This window comes from Hypanus sabinus, chromosome 2 (genome assembly GCF_030144855.1).
Source record: "Hypanus sabinus isolate sHypSab1 chromosome 2, sHypSab1.hap1, whole genome shotgun sequence".
Classification (NCBI taxonomy): domain Eukaryota; kingdom Metazoa; phylum Chordata; class Chondrichthyes; order Myliobatiformes; family Dasyatidae; genus Hypanus; species Hypanus sabinus.
In genome coordinates this window covers 52,265,216-52,281,966 of record NC_082707.1, presented here as the reverse complement: position 1 = coordinate 52,281,966, position 16,751 = coordinate 52,265,216, and the positions used below count along the sequence as shown (strand labels likewise).

The window sequence follows — 16,751 nt, the reverse complement described above, 5'->3', positions numbered from 1 at the left end:
TATTAAAATGCTTATTTGTACTCTAAATGAATGAAATATAAACTACTTTTACAGCACACTTCCAACCCCATTGTGGTTAGTATGTCAAACTACGAGCAATAGTGATGGAGGTCATTGAATTCTTAAGGGAAAAAATTAAAAGCTAGCAAGATCAAGCAGGAATGTGGAGTTGAAGTTAACCGAATCAGTGGCTAAAAAGGCTTGAGAGGCCCAGTGGCCTGCATCCAACACATAGGTTCAATGAAACTAATTAGAAGAAAAAATATTTAGTATTCTAACCTCCAACTAAAGAAAGCTGGTGTGAAAAAAAATTGTAAAAGTAAACTTAATACTAAAGGATAACTAAGCTCTCTAGTGGGCAGTAAAGTTAAACAAAAATTCTGAAATATACAAAAAGTCTAAATAGTCATTTCCTTTTCGAACAGCATTCATATTTTCATATCTTTAGGCTTTGAGCACATGATCTGCAATAATCTGGAATCCTTTATCAGTGCAAGTTCTAACTAAATAAACCAAATTGCTCTTTTTTTTCCCCACACTGTTCAGACAGCTGGAACACTATAACACCAAGGTATCACTACATGGTTTAATGTCTCAAAATAGCAGATAGTCACATGCAATGAGCTTTATGAAAATCATGCTTAAAAAGTTACTTTTTTCAACCAGGGCTCTTTGGAGGAGGCTGTTCAAAGTGGTTTAAATCATAATGCAGGATTGTTTGCTATTTTCAACCACAAAGTATGGCATTCTTGCCTACAGACCTGTTCAATCTTTTCTCCCTCACAACTTACTTCCAGGCATTTGTAGTCTTGCAATTTTACTTAAAGTAAAAGAGAGAGTTGTTAAAAGATATCATTCGTGGGTGGTAATATTTAGAAACCTCAAATTTATAACTGAGATAAAATATTTAATTTTCCAGGTGTCTTAAAGCTTGGAATATGAAAAGCTTACACAACCTTGGTTAAAAGCATTTTTATTGGTTACAATGAATTTATCACATTAGTTTCACAGAACCACTGTACATATACAAAAAGGAATTATTGATGTAGAATCACTATAAATAAAGATACACCTATTGAAGATCAGTTATTGTTTTATAACAGTACATTAGAAGAAAACAGCACAAACTGCTGGTTTTATTGACTGCAGAATTGAATACAAAAGACAATACAGTATTACAAAATTGGTGTTAATACCGTAACCAGTTCAAGTAACATTATGTAAAGCTCTATTTGCACAGGCTGAAAAATGGTTCCGCTTTAGACTATGATTCTAATACTGAATTACTGAATATGACAGCAAATTACACAAGTGTATTTATTCTCCACATTTTATCTTCATTCTTCAGGCTCCTTTGTCAGAAGCAATGCATTTGAGGGGATAATTTGAACTCTCTGCATTGCATTTGAAGCACAAGTTCAAGCTTCCACTTCCAAGTGGGTATCTTAATGAGCAATGCATACTGAATCTTTTTCCAATATTTCAAATATTAGCTTAACAAGATTCAAATATAACAACATTCTGAACCAAGGCAGCCTCCATACTTGAAAACCTATTGATTTGAAATTCAAGGGGGATGAGAAAATCCTGTATATAGCAACAGCACACCACAGACAGGTTAAGCCAAGCAATCTTCAATTGTTTTTGATCTTGCAGTCTGCTAAATATCAAAAGGCCTAGGCTTGACTGATCAATCCATTAACATTGATTCTAAATGGACAGTTGGAATAAGAGTCAATGAATATAGTTTATTTCAAAGAATGGCTGATTAAAATCAATAAAACATTTTGAAAATCCAAGTAGCAAAAAGTAGCTCAAGTTCAACACTCAAGACTAATTATAGCACAACGTACAGTCCAGAAATTAAAACCACTCCATCTAAATTGCTTAGTGCCATTCTTTTAAGATCAGACTTCATGCTAGTACTTGTATACATGTGTATATTCACCTTTTTTACATCTTGATTTCAGGATTGTAATAATAATCAGTCTGGGCATGTTCAACTCAAAAATGAGAATGCTCTAGAGGCAATGAAAGTTTTTAAATCTCCAAAGTCATACTGGCCTTACTTTAACAAATTGCAAAGTACTGATCAGTGCATGTTTTTGTTTTAAGGAAAACACTTACTTTTCCACCAAAGCCACTGTCCTTGGGATGGGTGGGAGTGGGGGTAGAAAGTGAAGCTGACATAAACTCTACTTGTATTGATTATTAGTTAAAATTTTGACTGCCATTAAATTAAGTTCTACAAACCTTTTGCGGGCACAGTGTAAACACTGAATTTAAGGGCATACTACACCAGAGTAGTTGACACCAGTAGGGAGGTTAGTCATAACATTCTAAAGCTGCATTAAAATCAACATGGATTTGTGCAACTCAATATAACCCAAGAAAGACCAAAACCTAAACTAAATTACAATAATCACCATGTAAACTATACATTATATACTGTATAACAAGTCTCAGTTACTAATGCTAAACGATTTGGTTATTTTTCCATTTACAAATACTTTTTTTTTAAACTCACATTACAGTAATAAGTACTTTAGATAAAGGCCATTTAGGTTTACATACTGTAAATTGAATTTCAGATTAAAATAGTGCACATATTCACTGAATCAAAAAGATTTCTCCCACTTATCATGAGTGTTAATTTGAAGCAGAATGGTCCAGCAGCTAAATGCATTGTATGACACCAAGTCAGATGAATTAGGAAGGCACCAGCTTCAGTTGCTCATTGTGTTTTAACTGACCTTTGAATGGCAAGCATGTGGGCATACACAAGAGAATGTAATAAATCCAATAAATCCTGCCCTAGTCAAGGAGTTGGGGTATCTATTAGAAAGTGCACAAAATGATAGTAGTTGAGGTTATTTGACTGAATTGTGATATAAACAGTTTATGGCCAATCTTTGTGCAGATAAAAAGCCTTGAGTGACATCCCTGTCAACGGAAATGAAGAGTGAATGGCAGGGTTCACAGATAGGACAGGCACTGGTACAAAGAAATAAGAATGCATTACGTGTTCTGAGCGCAAATCATTTGGAGGGTGTTAGAATGATGAAGGGTTGATGAGTGTGCATTTTAATTTAAATTTGCAACAGCATTTAGTTTGACATGATAGATCCTGCTTCTGTACAGTAGCCATGTTAAGCAGTGCTTATTGCAAACATAAATTATCAATGGAATGTGCTGTATAATTAAAAAGTGCTGCAAAAAAATCAATCACGTGTACATGACCAAAGTTAAATCTTTCACAATAAGTTAATTCACAGGAGAAAAATCTCAACAGCAATCAATTTATCACCGAGTTCAATGTGATTTGATAAATACAGGCTAGAAATTTAGCTTTAAAAATGTGATTTTTCTTTACACAGACAAATGTTACACATGATTAGCTGCTGCAACGTGTACATTCTGTACAAAACAATACAGATTAGCAGCTGAGCAAAAAAAAATGCTCCAAACAATGCAGTCATTAAAACTAAACAATGGTTAGTTTGAAATATTTCCCTAGTCACCATGATAATGTGCCAGCCTCAGAGTTAACAGCTGTCAGGTTTTTTTCCTCTTCATTAGATATGCCTACTTCACATAAGCCTTGTGTTATACAATTGTATTCAGTGATAGAAAAACGTCACTTGCAAATACTTGATAAAAAGAATATTATTTTAAAGCTGTTGGTTGCAGCATAGGTAGTCCAAATGAACAGATGACTACCTCAATTCCAGATTTTCAGAAAACTGTCCCATGATCCTGTTGCTACAGCCATTCCATCATCAGTGATGCCTAAACAGCTGACGCGATTGTCATGTCCAGCAAGTACTCCTGGAACATAAAACCAACATTATTATTTAAATTAGATAGCTAAAGCAATTTGAACAGGAATATTTGGTAATTATAGCTTTATATTGTTAGAAGATAGAGGTAACCAGAGGAATATTTAAAACAGGATCTGTAAAAGAATAGGGACCTGGATTTACAAAACTAATTCTAGCTGAACGGAAGTTGGAAGTGTTGGCACTGGAAGACAGACGAGATAGAAAATAAGCAAGGCCATGAAACAAGATGGAAAACAAGATAGAAAATTTTAAACATCAAGCTGGACAGAAGCCAAAAAATGAATATCAAAACTACTACAAGATGCAAAACAAAAACTTAGCAAGTCAGCCATCCTTTATGAAAAGAGGGTAAAAAATTACTATTTCAGTTCAAAACCCCTTTGTCAAAACTGGAGCTGAGAAAGTAAGTTTTAAAAGTCACAGAGAATATGTGGGTAACAACTGGTAAGACAAAGAATATCCACGAAAGAATGAGGCCCAGGCTACCAAGGAAGAAGTTGCATTTTCTGTTACCCCCCTTTCCAAAAGCCAATGTAAGTCAGTCACTATAATGGTGATAGACGATTAAATACATCTACAAACAAGACAACTTTGTGTTCAAGTAACCAGATACTTGCAATCAAACTATAATTGAATAAAGGAAAACTCTCACTTAAAATAATAAAAAAGGTATCAAATTTACACTTTTGTTAAGCACTTAAGGTATTGGTCAACAAATCCCACGCAATACAGAAAATTAAAAACACAGTTGTTTCCTCCATAGATTTGCATTACACCTAATTAAATGTCCTGTGATGGAAGATCTCAGCAGCATCAGCCATCAGGACTACACATAACTTAACACACTTTGCTGAGTATTCAAAAAATGACATGACACCATGAAAGCAAACCATTGGATTAATGGGAAAAATGCTGATAGGAATAACACAAGCAACTGTGGTGTGTTGCACCTAAGCAATTCCCCAATGTGGCTTTAGTGACAGTCCAATATATACCAAACCCAGTCATTTATTTCGTCTGCATAGATTTAATGGCCATTCTCACTAAAACTATTCATTTAAGTGCCATTCGTGCAACTGTAGAAATGCATGATGTAAATTCAAGTTGGCTAGAATATGCAGAGTCACTGTTCAGTCTTAACATGGTATTTGCTTCTTTTCTTTTTAACTGATGTTGCCCAAACTGAATAGTTACAGCATGGTATTGGAAAAAGACAAACTCCTGATCGTGAGAGATACATGGACTGGTTAAGAAAATGATTCATTTAATAACAAGACTAGTTCAGCTAAAGTAACCCAATGGACCATTAAGGCAAACTTTGAACAAGATGGAAAAGCTGCTCTGGAAAACATAATAGTCAAACATCTTCTAAACCACCTATCCTTTACCCACATTAAAAGTTATAATATTTATAGTAGATTCTTCAACAGAAATATCTAAACTGGCTTTTGTATCAATCTCATTTATGCTTAAAATCTTGTTTGTGCCTTAGCTTATGTCTAAAATTCTTTTAAAGAAATCGGTCGAGCAAAGTTTTTCCCTGACCTGCACGATCTCCTTTTAAAGAGTCCCAAACATTGCAATTAAAGTCATCATAGCCTGCAAGCAGAAGGCGTCCACTTTTGGAAAATGCAACTGATGTAATCCCACAGATAATATTATCATGCGAGTACATCATCAGTTCCTGATCAGCTCGGAGATCAAACAGTCTGCAGGTAGCATCATCTGACCCAGTGGCAAATGCATTTCCATTGGGAAAAAACTGAAAATGGAAAGAAGAATACCATTACTTATGTGAACAAATTATAATCACATTAAGGGATTTCAGAAGTTGGCATCAGATCACTAACAAAATTATGAAAATGTTAAGAGACTGAAGAATTCACTTTTGATTTAAAATTAGCCAAATTACAACACAAAGGAAACATACTTAAAATCAAGCTTCACAATTTAAAATGTTAAAAGAAGCCATTTTTCAGCAAATAATTGCCATAAATGTTGTCATGTTTCAGTGCCAATGGAAACCACTCTTCATTATCTTAATGAAATGATAGTATACTTACGCAAACTGCATTAATATCCGATACATGCCCAATGAATGACTGTCGACACATTCCATCTCGAATATCCCAGAGTTTGGCAGAAGCATCACAAGCACCAGAAACAAAAATCTTCATATCAGGACTTAATGTGAGACTCATGACATCCCCAGTATGTCCTGTAAATGTTGTGGTTTGATGGCCGGTTTCAATGTCCCATAAAGCACTATAAATACAAAGCAACATACTAAGACTTCAAACATGCATAAGTTACTGTACAGTATATTGACAATACCAATTTTTACACACTTACAGAACATGTTCCTGTTACTGACTGACTAGTGGACAGGCAGAATAAAGAATTTATCCATTCCCTCACTCACCTTGAGCTTAGCTTGTTCAGATTCTGTTTTCACCATCCCATTTCAAAAGTATTTCTTCTTGCCTCAACCACTGTTTTCCTTCAAACCTACATTCACTACACATCTTGCTCAGAAAACCCACCCTTGATCTCATCATCTCCACAATCAACCCATTTCCACCCATACTTTGCCTCCTTGTTCATTACCAAAACCATCCTATTACCGGATTCCTACCAATTTTCTAATTAATACCTCAAATTAAACACATCATTTGCACCCCCATATCATAATGTTCCTCTCCATCAGAAAAACCAAGATTGAAGTTATGAATACAGGCTCTTTCCAACAGTGGCTTCAATGTTGCAGAAGTCTGATTAACTGGACTTACCAACTTGTGTCTCCTGAACTTGTAACAATCTGGTTGTCATCCAGAAAGCGACAACATGATAAATAACCTGTTTTTTTAAAAAAAGTGGATGTTCATCAATATTTGCATAATTTACAGTTGAATCAACATAAGGTTTTAAAATCAAATCCAGCATTTAACCTAAAAGAAACTCACACGTGGATCTCTTTCCATAATAACATCCTTTGTATCTCACTGTTATTAGTACTAGCAACAGTCACCTCTATGGCATTCAATAGAACATAACATGTAAATTAAACAAAATATTAACCATTAGGTCAATCAACACATCATTAATTTGTTTATTCAGAGTCAAATCTTTATTTCTCGTTCTTACAAAAATTATCCATTCAGCATAATTGGATTATAATTTGGCATAAGAGGATTATTTTTCCTACTTTATTCCCTCTGCTGCTTCACGTGCTGCTGAAAACTGCTACTAATGATTAAGGGAACAGATAAAGCACAGCAGATCATGTATTTTCTTAATACTATTTCACCACGTTGTGCAAAATTGCATGCAGCTTATGGAAATTCAAATTGGTAATGTATCAGATGACCAACTTTTGGTCCCTTTTTAAAGTGATCATCAACTTGTGGCTTGGTTAATTTCATAGGAGTATCAGCCAGAGTCTTTTGTAAAACAGACATTCTTGTATGACAATCCCATATTGCTTAGCTGCTTACCTTCTGCCACAACCTGATCCTTACCCAAAGCTTATAGAAGAAACCACTGGATAGAAAGTAGAAGGAACATTGACCAACATTTTTCAACTTTGCATAGGCAGAATTACACTTTAATGCATTATCACTCTTCTGCAATGTAAAAGTTGATTAATGTGGTTCATCTGCAGATCACTTTAAGTAGCAGAGCTACAGAAAATGCAAATTAACATCTGTAATCACTATTACCTGTGTGCCCCGGCAGTTCCCTGCTTACTCGAACGTTACCCTCTCTAGTCTTCAAGCTATAAATTGAACAGATGTTGTCTAGTCCACCACAGGCAACAAAATTCCCAGATGGAGCATAAGCACATGTCATAACCCAGGAAGATCGCAAGGGGATAGCATGCATCTATAGAAAAGACAGTAAAATAAAAATGAGGTCACCTTATTCATAATCTAAAATGTGCAACACTGAAAATTTCTTTTATTCTTACTTTATTAGTTGTATAGCTGTCCCAGATGATTAGTTTTCCATCCTGAGAGGCACTGACTAAAAGTCTGTAAATATAAAAATATATTTAAAGCCATGGATAAGAATGAGGAACAGGATTCACTTAGATCAAAGTATGGTGGTGTGGCTCCATGTGAATGAGTGAAACTGGATTTTTTTTCTTGCTTGATCAGAATGAATTTGGACAGTCCTCCTAATTGAAGGTTTACAGAATATAAATTGACAAAGCACTTCATTTGGCAGAGGGTTGGAAATTAAAAGATGTAAAACTTATCAATAGGATAGTGTTACTTGAAAATTTACTTTAAAATAAATGGTAGTGTTATGAAGATTAAAGTACCAGACACAGTTAAGGATGGAAACAGAATCCTCAGGAAAAAAAAAATTGGAATAAATGACAAAGTAATAACCAAGATGGAAAAAGTAAGGGAAATGGTGATAACCGAGATCTGGCGCAATGGGCAGAATAGTCTTCTATAATAATTAAAACCCATTGAATAACTGTCCACTAAATTCTTATCTTTCTATTCTTCCACCAATTTAAACATATACTTTTTCCATAAAAACCAATGCAGCTGATATGCCATACAACTGGAAATGAGATTACTTCCATCAATTAAAATCAATTCAGAATGAAGATGTGACTCAAACTATAAATTAAAATCCATTACAATATTTCAGAGTATGCACTTATAAAGAAGGGTTAGTTTCAGCCACGTACAGAACATGTTATTCATCCATGACCAATATTAAGCCCATGATGCAACCACAGTTTATATTGTAGCTAACATTGAAATTACTTTGGCATTGAAATTTCAAGTTCCTGGGTGCCAATATATCTGTGGATCTAACCTGGACACAACATATTGATGCAGCTATAAAAAAAGCAAGAGAGTGGCTATATTTCATTAGGAGTTTCTGGAGATTTGGTTTGTCAACTAAAACACTTGAAAACTTCTATAAATATACTGTGGAGAACATTCTGACAGGCTGCATCACAATCTGGTATGGGGGCTTACTGCACAGGATCAAGTTGCAGAAACTTGTAAAATTAGTCATCTCCATCCATCATGAGTACTAGCCTCCAGAATATCCAAGACACTTTCAAGGAGTGGTGGCTTAGGAAGTCTGTGTCCATCATTAAGGATCCCCACCGCCAAGGACATGCCCTCTTCTCATTGCTACCATCAGGAAGGCAATACAGAAACCTGAAGGCACACACTCAGTGATTCAGGAACAGCTTCTTCACCTCTGCCATTGTACTGCTGCCGTAAAGTTAACAAATTTCATGACATATGCCGGTGATATTAAATCTGATATTGTAAAAAGGGTCCACTACTGCAACATTTTCATCACTGACTTCTGTAACGGAATTCCACACACTGGGCAATTTTATTAAATGGGCTTTTGCAAGGAATTCCTTGAAAGTTATAACTGAGACATTATTGGACTTGCCTGGGCAAGTGTACATTTATAAAGCAAAAGAAAGAAAAGGCTCCAGATAATGGCCACCAGAAATAAATAAAAGAAATGCCATTCAAACTGAATAATAACCATTTGAATGCAGATGACATATTGCTGACCTTACACAATTAACAAGAGTAATTGTTTCAATATAAAATTCTCAAAATGCATGTGAGATACATTTAATAGTGACTGTGATAACTGATCATACAAGTCAAGAGCTTTAACATTTATCTACTAACCTAGAGTCTGATCCCCAGTGCATGGCATATATCTTAGCCAAGTGTCCCCTCAGTGTACGCCTTGTGCGCATTTGGATTCGACCCACTGAATCTAGACCAGCTGTGATCTGGAAATAACATCTAGTTAGTTATGTTTCAATGAAAATGACAAAGTAGAAAGGTAAAGCGAACTCTTTGTCCATATTCCATCAAAGGTGTTTACCTGGGCAAGGGTAGAATCACCACAAGCTTTCCTTGCATCCTGTAAAGACAAATATTATTTTATTTGCTACATTGCCAGTAACAAGCAATACTACTACTTAAGATCCTTTTTACTACACTGCCATTATATTTATCTAATCAATAGATAGACCCATTGGCATTTTCTTTATCTGCCATTTCACAAGTTCAAGGAAATCTTCTAATGCCTCTCCCTCCATCACTATTAACAATGTTTGGACAGTAAAACCATTAAAAAATAGAAATGGTTAACTAACTAAATATTGGATGAGCGATTATGCAACCATATAAACAAATTTCAAAATGTAAATTGAAATTCTAAAAAAAAAATTGTGCCAATTCAGACTGGTGATTGAGACAATACAGACTAGAGTCAATACCCATACAATAGGTCGATGGCACGAGGTCATACTTCACTACTTTGGGTGAGTAACTTACAAAATGTGACAATTTATTTTATCACAAGTCTCTACAAGGATCTACAGAAATTTAACGCTCAGCTGAATAATCACTGCAAATAAATGACAGGTACTAACATGTCCAGACCTCCCTCATCAACCCATAAACCCTTCAATTATCAACATCCCAAGGAACGCCTCGAAGGTGGAAAAAAGAGCATGATGCACTAACTTGATTACAAGACTTTCTGCAAATATTTAATAATTCTAATCAAAATATTCTGTTCACACTAATAATTTTCAGCAAATGGTAATACTTCCACTCTTTAGCAAATGATCAGCAATCTTTAAAGTCTAAACAGACATGTTCCACTAGTATTCAACTGTGAGGACTTCCATGCATGAACAATTCCAACATACGTGCTCATGGCTGAGCAGTCACTAGGGTCAATTAACATTTAGTTGTTGCTAGTGAATTTTCAAAATCAGCAAAACTAAAAGCACATGGTTAATGGAAAACCTTACCTTAATTTGATTCCTCAGTTGTTCTGCTTCTTGTCGTAACTGTTCCAGTTCACTCATTTTCTTTGCCTGGTATCAAAATGTCCACGCACAGTAATACAAAGCCGATCTATAATGAAAAACAACTGGTCAGTGTGGTTCAGACAATGAATTATATTTTGGATATTATTGGGAGAAGGGCAATTTTGCTGATGCTTTCAAAATTAATAGGTCAATACACAGAATATTTACTCTTGCTCCAAAATAACCTCCCATTGTAGCTTTATCTTTCAATCAGAAATGAAGCTACTAAACTCACACATTATAGATACCAATATATCTAACCCATTGCCCTTAAAAAGGCTTTTTTTGGTTTAGAAAGTAGATCCAACAAATAAAGAGGAAAATATGTGTAGAAATCAATTTTTTGAAGGTAAGGCATAATAAGAGCAGTATGCCACCTGACTCTGTACATGCTCTATCTTTCAACAAGATCATTCACCCTCTAACAAGACCACGGCTAACTTTCTATCTCCTATTTGCTTTTCTGCCTACCTCTTTATCTGAACACGGACTCGGTTTTAAAACTTCTTTTTAAAAAGGCATAAGACCTCACAGTCTTTGGTTACAAAAATGATGTGTGCACCTAGTCCCCAAATAAACTCCAGTTTCTTATTATTGTTTGGAAATTTCAACACAGTTTAAAACAGTTTACCTTTCACTGCCCATATGCTTTAATATTCCCCTTAAGGGTCTCTTGTCAATCTCTCCAAAGAGAACAAAGTTATTTCTGTTGGAATATACAGGATAATGCTGGGACTCACTTTCACCACCACCTTCAAATCCCTGCTCCCAATACTGCCATCTTCTCTGCAAAACCACTGGAATAATGCATGGGGTGGGGGGGGGGGGTGGGGGAAGAATCTGGGACAAATGCTTTTAAACTCAATTGTGTTTTAGCATACAGTGCCTAAAAATTATTCACCTTCTTGGAAGTTTTCATGTTTTATTGTTTTACAACATTGAATCACTGTGGAATTAATTTGGCTTTTTTGACACTGATCAACAGAAAAGACTTGTGTCAAAGTGAAAACAAATTTCTACAGTGATCTAAATTAATTACAAATATAAAACAAAATATAATTGATTGCATAAGTATTCAGCTCCTTTAATATGACACACCGAATAATCACTGGTGCAGCCAACTGATTTTAGAAGTCACATAATTAGTTAAATGGAGATCACCTTTATGTAGTCAAGATGTTTCAATTGATTGTAGTAAAAATACACCTGTATCTGGAAGGTCCAACTGCTGGTGAGCCAAATCCTGACAAAAACTACACCATGAAGACAAAAGAACACTTCAAGCAACTCCATGAAAAGGTTATTCAAAAGCACAAGTCAGGAGATGAATACAAGAAAATTTCCAAGTCACTGAATATCCCTTCGAATACTGTACAGTTAATCATCAAGAAATGGAAAGAATATGGCACAGCTGTAAATAGATAGACATCTACAACACAATGCAAGCCCTTCAGCCCACAATGTTGTGCAGACCATGTAACCTACTCTAGAAACTGCCTGGAATTTCCCTACCACATAGCCCTCTATTTTTCTAAGCTCCATGTACCCATCTAAGAGTCTCTTAAAAGACCCTTTTTTATCTGTCTCTACCACCTTCACTGGCAGTGCATTCCATGCACACCCATGACTCTCTGTGCGAAAAACTTAATTCTGACATCCTCTTGTACCTACTTCCAAGCATCTTAAAACTATGCTCCCTCGTGTTAGCCATTTGAACCCTGGGAAAAAGCCTCTGGCCATCCACACAATACGTTAAGTTTGATAGACTAAAATTACACAAGCAAACATTTGCACCATGCCTTTTCCATTTCATGCAATAAATCTGGAAACAGTGTCCAGTATCAGACCACAAAGCACTCCAGTGTGTGGTGAAAACTTCCCAGCGGATTATTGGCACCCAATTGCCCACCATTCAGAACATCTACCGTAAACACCGCCTGGGCAGGGCAAAAAGCATTATCATTGATGCATCTCACCCTAACCATGGACTTTTTACTCTCCTCCCATCTGGTAGGCGCTACAGGAGACTCCACTCCCGTACCAGCAGGCACAGGAAGGCCTTCTTCCGAGGCTGTGACCCTGCTGAACCTCACATTACAGCGCTAAGCAGTATTGCACCCATTTGTACTGTCTCAGTACTTTTATATCTGTGTGCTGTAGCACTTACTTCTTATTTGCAGTTATTTTGTAAATAACACTATTCTTTGCATTTCTGGTTAGATGCTAACTGCACTTCATTGGCTTTGTATCTGTACTCGCACAATGACAATAAAGCTGAATCTAATCTAATATTAGGGACATTCTGATAATTGTTACTAAAATATTCTATCCATGGAGATTAAATCACATAACAAATGGGGATCAGGTTATAATTACAAGATTTTACAATGCAGAAGAAACTTTGTAATTTACTTACAGCAGACATTATGAGTAACAAGTGCAATGCACTAACACATCAACTATCTGGTTAAGACTACGTTTGTCTGGAATTGCGAGCTGCCTCAGTGCTCATGAGTGGCGTTCTCATCTTGTTGAACATTTCCTTCAGAAACCGATATTGATGTTACTCTCTCTACAATAATTCAAGAATCTTTTAATAATTGCTTCAAAGTATCCAAAATTAATTGTAGATGACTTCTTATGGTTCCAGTCGGGCTGTTCCCACAGTCAAACAGTCTTATATTCCAAGTAGTCCCCATTTGACTAATTTGTGAAGATCAACCATTTGATCGTTAAGACCAAATCTACCTAAAGCAAGCAGTCCTCAAAAACTGAGTGATTGTACAAGAAGGGGACTAGTGAGGGAGGCCACCAAGAGATCGATGACAACTCTGAAGGAGTTACAAGCTTCAGTGGCAGAGATGGGAGAGACTGTGCATACAAATATTGACCAGGTGTTTCACCAGTCACATTTTTATGGGAGTGTGACAAAGATGAGTGTGAACTGGTTCATTTTGGTAGGTCAAATATGATGGCAGAATATACCATTAATGGTAAGACTCCTGGCAGTGTGGAGGATCAGAGGGATCTTGGGGTCCGAGTCCATAGGACACCCAAAGCTGCTACACAGGTTGACTCTATGGTTAAGAAGGCATATGGTGCATTGGCCTTCATCAACTGTGGGAGTGAGTTTGAGAGCCAAAGGGTAATGTTGCAGCTAAATTGGACCCTGGTCAGACCCTACTTGGGAGTATTGTGCTCAATTCTGGTCACCTCACTACAGAAAGGGCATGGAAACCACAGAAAGGGTGCAGAGGAGATTTACAAGGATGTTTCCTGGATTGGGGAGCATACCTTATGAGAATATCTTGAGTGAACTCAGCCTTTTCTCTAGGAGTGACGGAGGATGAGAGGTGACCTGATAGAGGTGTACCAGATAATAAGAGGCACTGATCGTGTGGATAGTCAGAGACTTTTTCCCAGGGCTGAAATGGCTAGCATGAGAGGGTATAGTTTTAAGATACCTGGAAGTAGGTACAGAGGAGATGTCAGGAGTAAGTTTGTTTGCTTCTTTCTTTGGTTTGTTTTTTTTAAAAATATAAACAGAGAGAGTATTGAATGCGTGGAATGGACTACCGGTGGCATTGGTGGAGGCGGAAACGATAGGGTCTTTTAAGAGACTCCTGGATAGGTAAATGGAGCTCAGAAAAATAGAGGGCTATGGGTAAGCCTAGGTAGTTCTAAGGTAAGGCACGCTTGGCACAGCTTTGTGGGCCGAAGGGCCTGTACCATGCTGTAGGTTTCCTATGTTTCTACCTCGACTAGAATTTACCAAAAGGCATGTAGGAGACTCTGAAGTCAGCTAAAAGAAGCTTCTTTGCTCTGATGAAACCAAAATTGAGCTTTCTGGCCAAACACCACACATAATCAAAAACACATCCTCCCTAGAGTGAAGTATGGTGGAGGCTGCATAATGCTATGGGGATGTTTCACTGCAGCAGGCCCTGGAGGGTTTGTGAAGGTAGAGGGTAAAATTAATGCAGCAAAATGCAGGGAAATCCTGGAGGAAAACCAGTTGCAGTCTGCAAGAGAACTGCTACAATGGCATAACAAAGTTAATGTCCTGGAGTGGACAAGTTACAAGTCCAGACCTCAATACAATTGTGAATTTGTGGCTGGACTTGAAAAAGGCTGTTCCCTCATGATCCTCATGCAATCTGACAAATCTTGAGCATCTTTTGTAAGGAGGAATGGGGAAAACTTGCAGTGTCCGGATGTGCAAACCTGACAGAGACCTATCCACACAGACTCAAGGCTGTAATTGCTGCCAAAGACACAATGACTGAATACTGACTTGAAAGGGGTAAATAGTTATTCAATCAATTATCTTGTATTTAATTGTAATAAATTTAGACCAACTTGTAAAAATTTGTTTTCACTTTGACACAAAAGAGCCTTTTTCGGTTAATCAGTGTCAAAAAAAAAGCCAAATTAAATCCACTGTCATTCAATATTATAAAACAATAAAACATGGAAACTTCCAAAGGGGGTGTGAATGCTTTTTATAGGCACTGTACACACATAATTCTACATAGCTGCAAGTAGGCTTATTAACCTGCTTTACAGAATTCCATTATTTATGCCTTAAATAATGCAGAACCTTGGCTTCTGTACCTCTCTCTGCAATTGTATCCTCGACTTCCTAACCAGAAGACCAGTCTGTGTGGATCGGTGATAACATATCCTCCTCACTGACGATCAACACTGGCACACCTCAGGGTTGTGTGCTTAGCCCACTGCCTTACTCTCTGTATACACATGACTGTGTGGCTAGGCATAGCTCAAGTACTATCTATGTTTGCTGACGATACAACCATTGTTGGTAGAATCTCAGGTGGTGACAAGAGGGCTTACAGGAGTGAGCTATGCCAGCTAGTGGAGTGGTGCCGCAGCAACTGGCATGCAACATAAGTAAGACGAAAGAGCTGATTGTGGACTTCAGGAAGGGTAAGATGAAGGAACACATACCAATCCTCATAGAGGGATCAGAAGTGGAGAGAGTAAGCAGCTTCAAGTTCCTAGGTGTCAAGATCTCTGAGGATCTAACCTGGTCTCAACAAATTGATGCAGTTATAAAGAGGGCAATACAGCAGCTTTACTTCATTAGGAGTTTGAAGAGATTTGGCATGTCAACAAGCACACTCAAAAACTTCTATAGTTGTACTGTGGAGAGCATTCTGACAGGCTGCATCACTGTCTGGTATTGAGGGGATACTGCACAGGACCAAAAGAAGCTGCAGAAGGTTGTAAATCTAGTCAGCTCCATCTTGGGCACTAGCCTACAAAGTACCCAGGACAACCTTTAGGGAGCGGTGTCTCAGAAAGGCAGCATCCATTATTAAAGACCTCCAGCACCCAGGGCAAGCCCTTTTCTCATTGTTACCATCAGGTAGGAGGTACAAAAGTCTGAAGGCACACACTCAGCGATTCAGGAACAGCTTCTTCCCTTCTGCCATCTGATTCCTAAATGGACATTGAAGCTTTGGACACTACCTCACTTTTTAAAAAATATGCAGTATTTGTTTTTGCAGATTTTTAAAATCTATTCAATATATGTAATCGATTAACTTGTTTATTTATTGTTTTATTTTATTTATTATTTTTTTCTCTCTGCTAGATTATGTATTGCTTTGAACTGCTGCTGCTAAGTTAATAAATTTCATGTCACACGCCAGTGATAATCAACCTAATTCTGATTCTGATATACCCAGGAATATTCCCGTTTATAAAAAACCAAGGATTACTCATCTGACAATTATTAAAGCTTAATTTTTACATAATCAAAAGTTCAACAACACAATTTAGTCCAGGATTTTAAAAATTCACAATTGCACTAAATTTCAACCTCCTTGCTGCTGCCGCCAAAAATTTGTAATCAAGCAAGAATACTGAAACCAGGCAGCTAAATGTTGCAAAATCAAACAAAAATGACAATCGACCATTTTGATCTACATTGATACTTTCAATTCAGAACCAGAATCTCTACTGCTCTGTTGATTTACACTCAACATAGCTAT

The 16,751-nt window shown here is 36.8% G+C and overlaps 1 protein-coding gene across 5 annotated transcripts in view; it reads right to left on the bottom strand.

Annotated features, from left to right (window-relative positions):
• Positions 1-957: 957 nt before the first annotated feature.
• The window catches only part of LOC132378784 (guanine nucleotide-binding protein subunit beta-4), a 46,173-nt gene continuing 30,379 nt past the window's right edge, over positions 958-16,751 (bottom strand). For all 5 annotated transcript variants that reach the window (XM_059945983.1, XM_059945973.1, XM_059945992.1 and 2 more), the window contains 9 exons: positions 10,675-10,780; positions 9,735-9,773; positions 9,533-9,639; positions 7,810-7,873; positions 7,562-7,724; positions 6,632-6,698; positions 5,906-6,107; positions 5,388-5,604; positions 958-3,828 (listed from right to left, as the gene is read on the bottom strand). In XM_059945983.1, the coding sequence (XP_059801966.1) occupies positions 3,722-3,828; positions 5,388-5,604; positions 5,906-6,107; positions 6,632-6,698; positions 7,562-7,724; positions 7,810-7,873; positions 9,533-9,639; positions 9,735-9,773; positions 10,675-10,731 (1,023 nt within the window). In that variant the 5' untranslated portion in view covers positions 10,732-10,780 and the 3' untranslated portion in view covers positions 958-3,721. The remainder of the gene's footprint in view (positions 3,829-5,387; positions 5,605-5,905; positions 6,108-6,631; positions 6,699-7,561; positions 7,725-7,809; positions 7,874-9,532; positions 9,640-9,734; positions 9,774-10,674; positions 10,781-16,751) is intronic.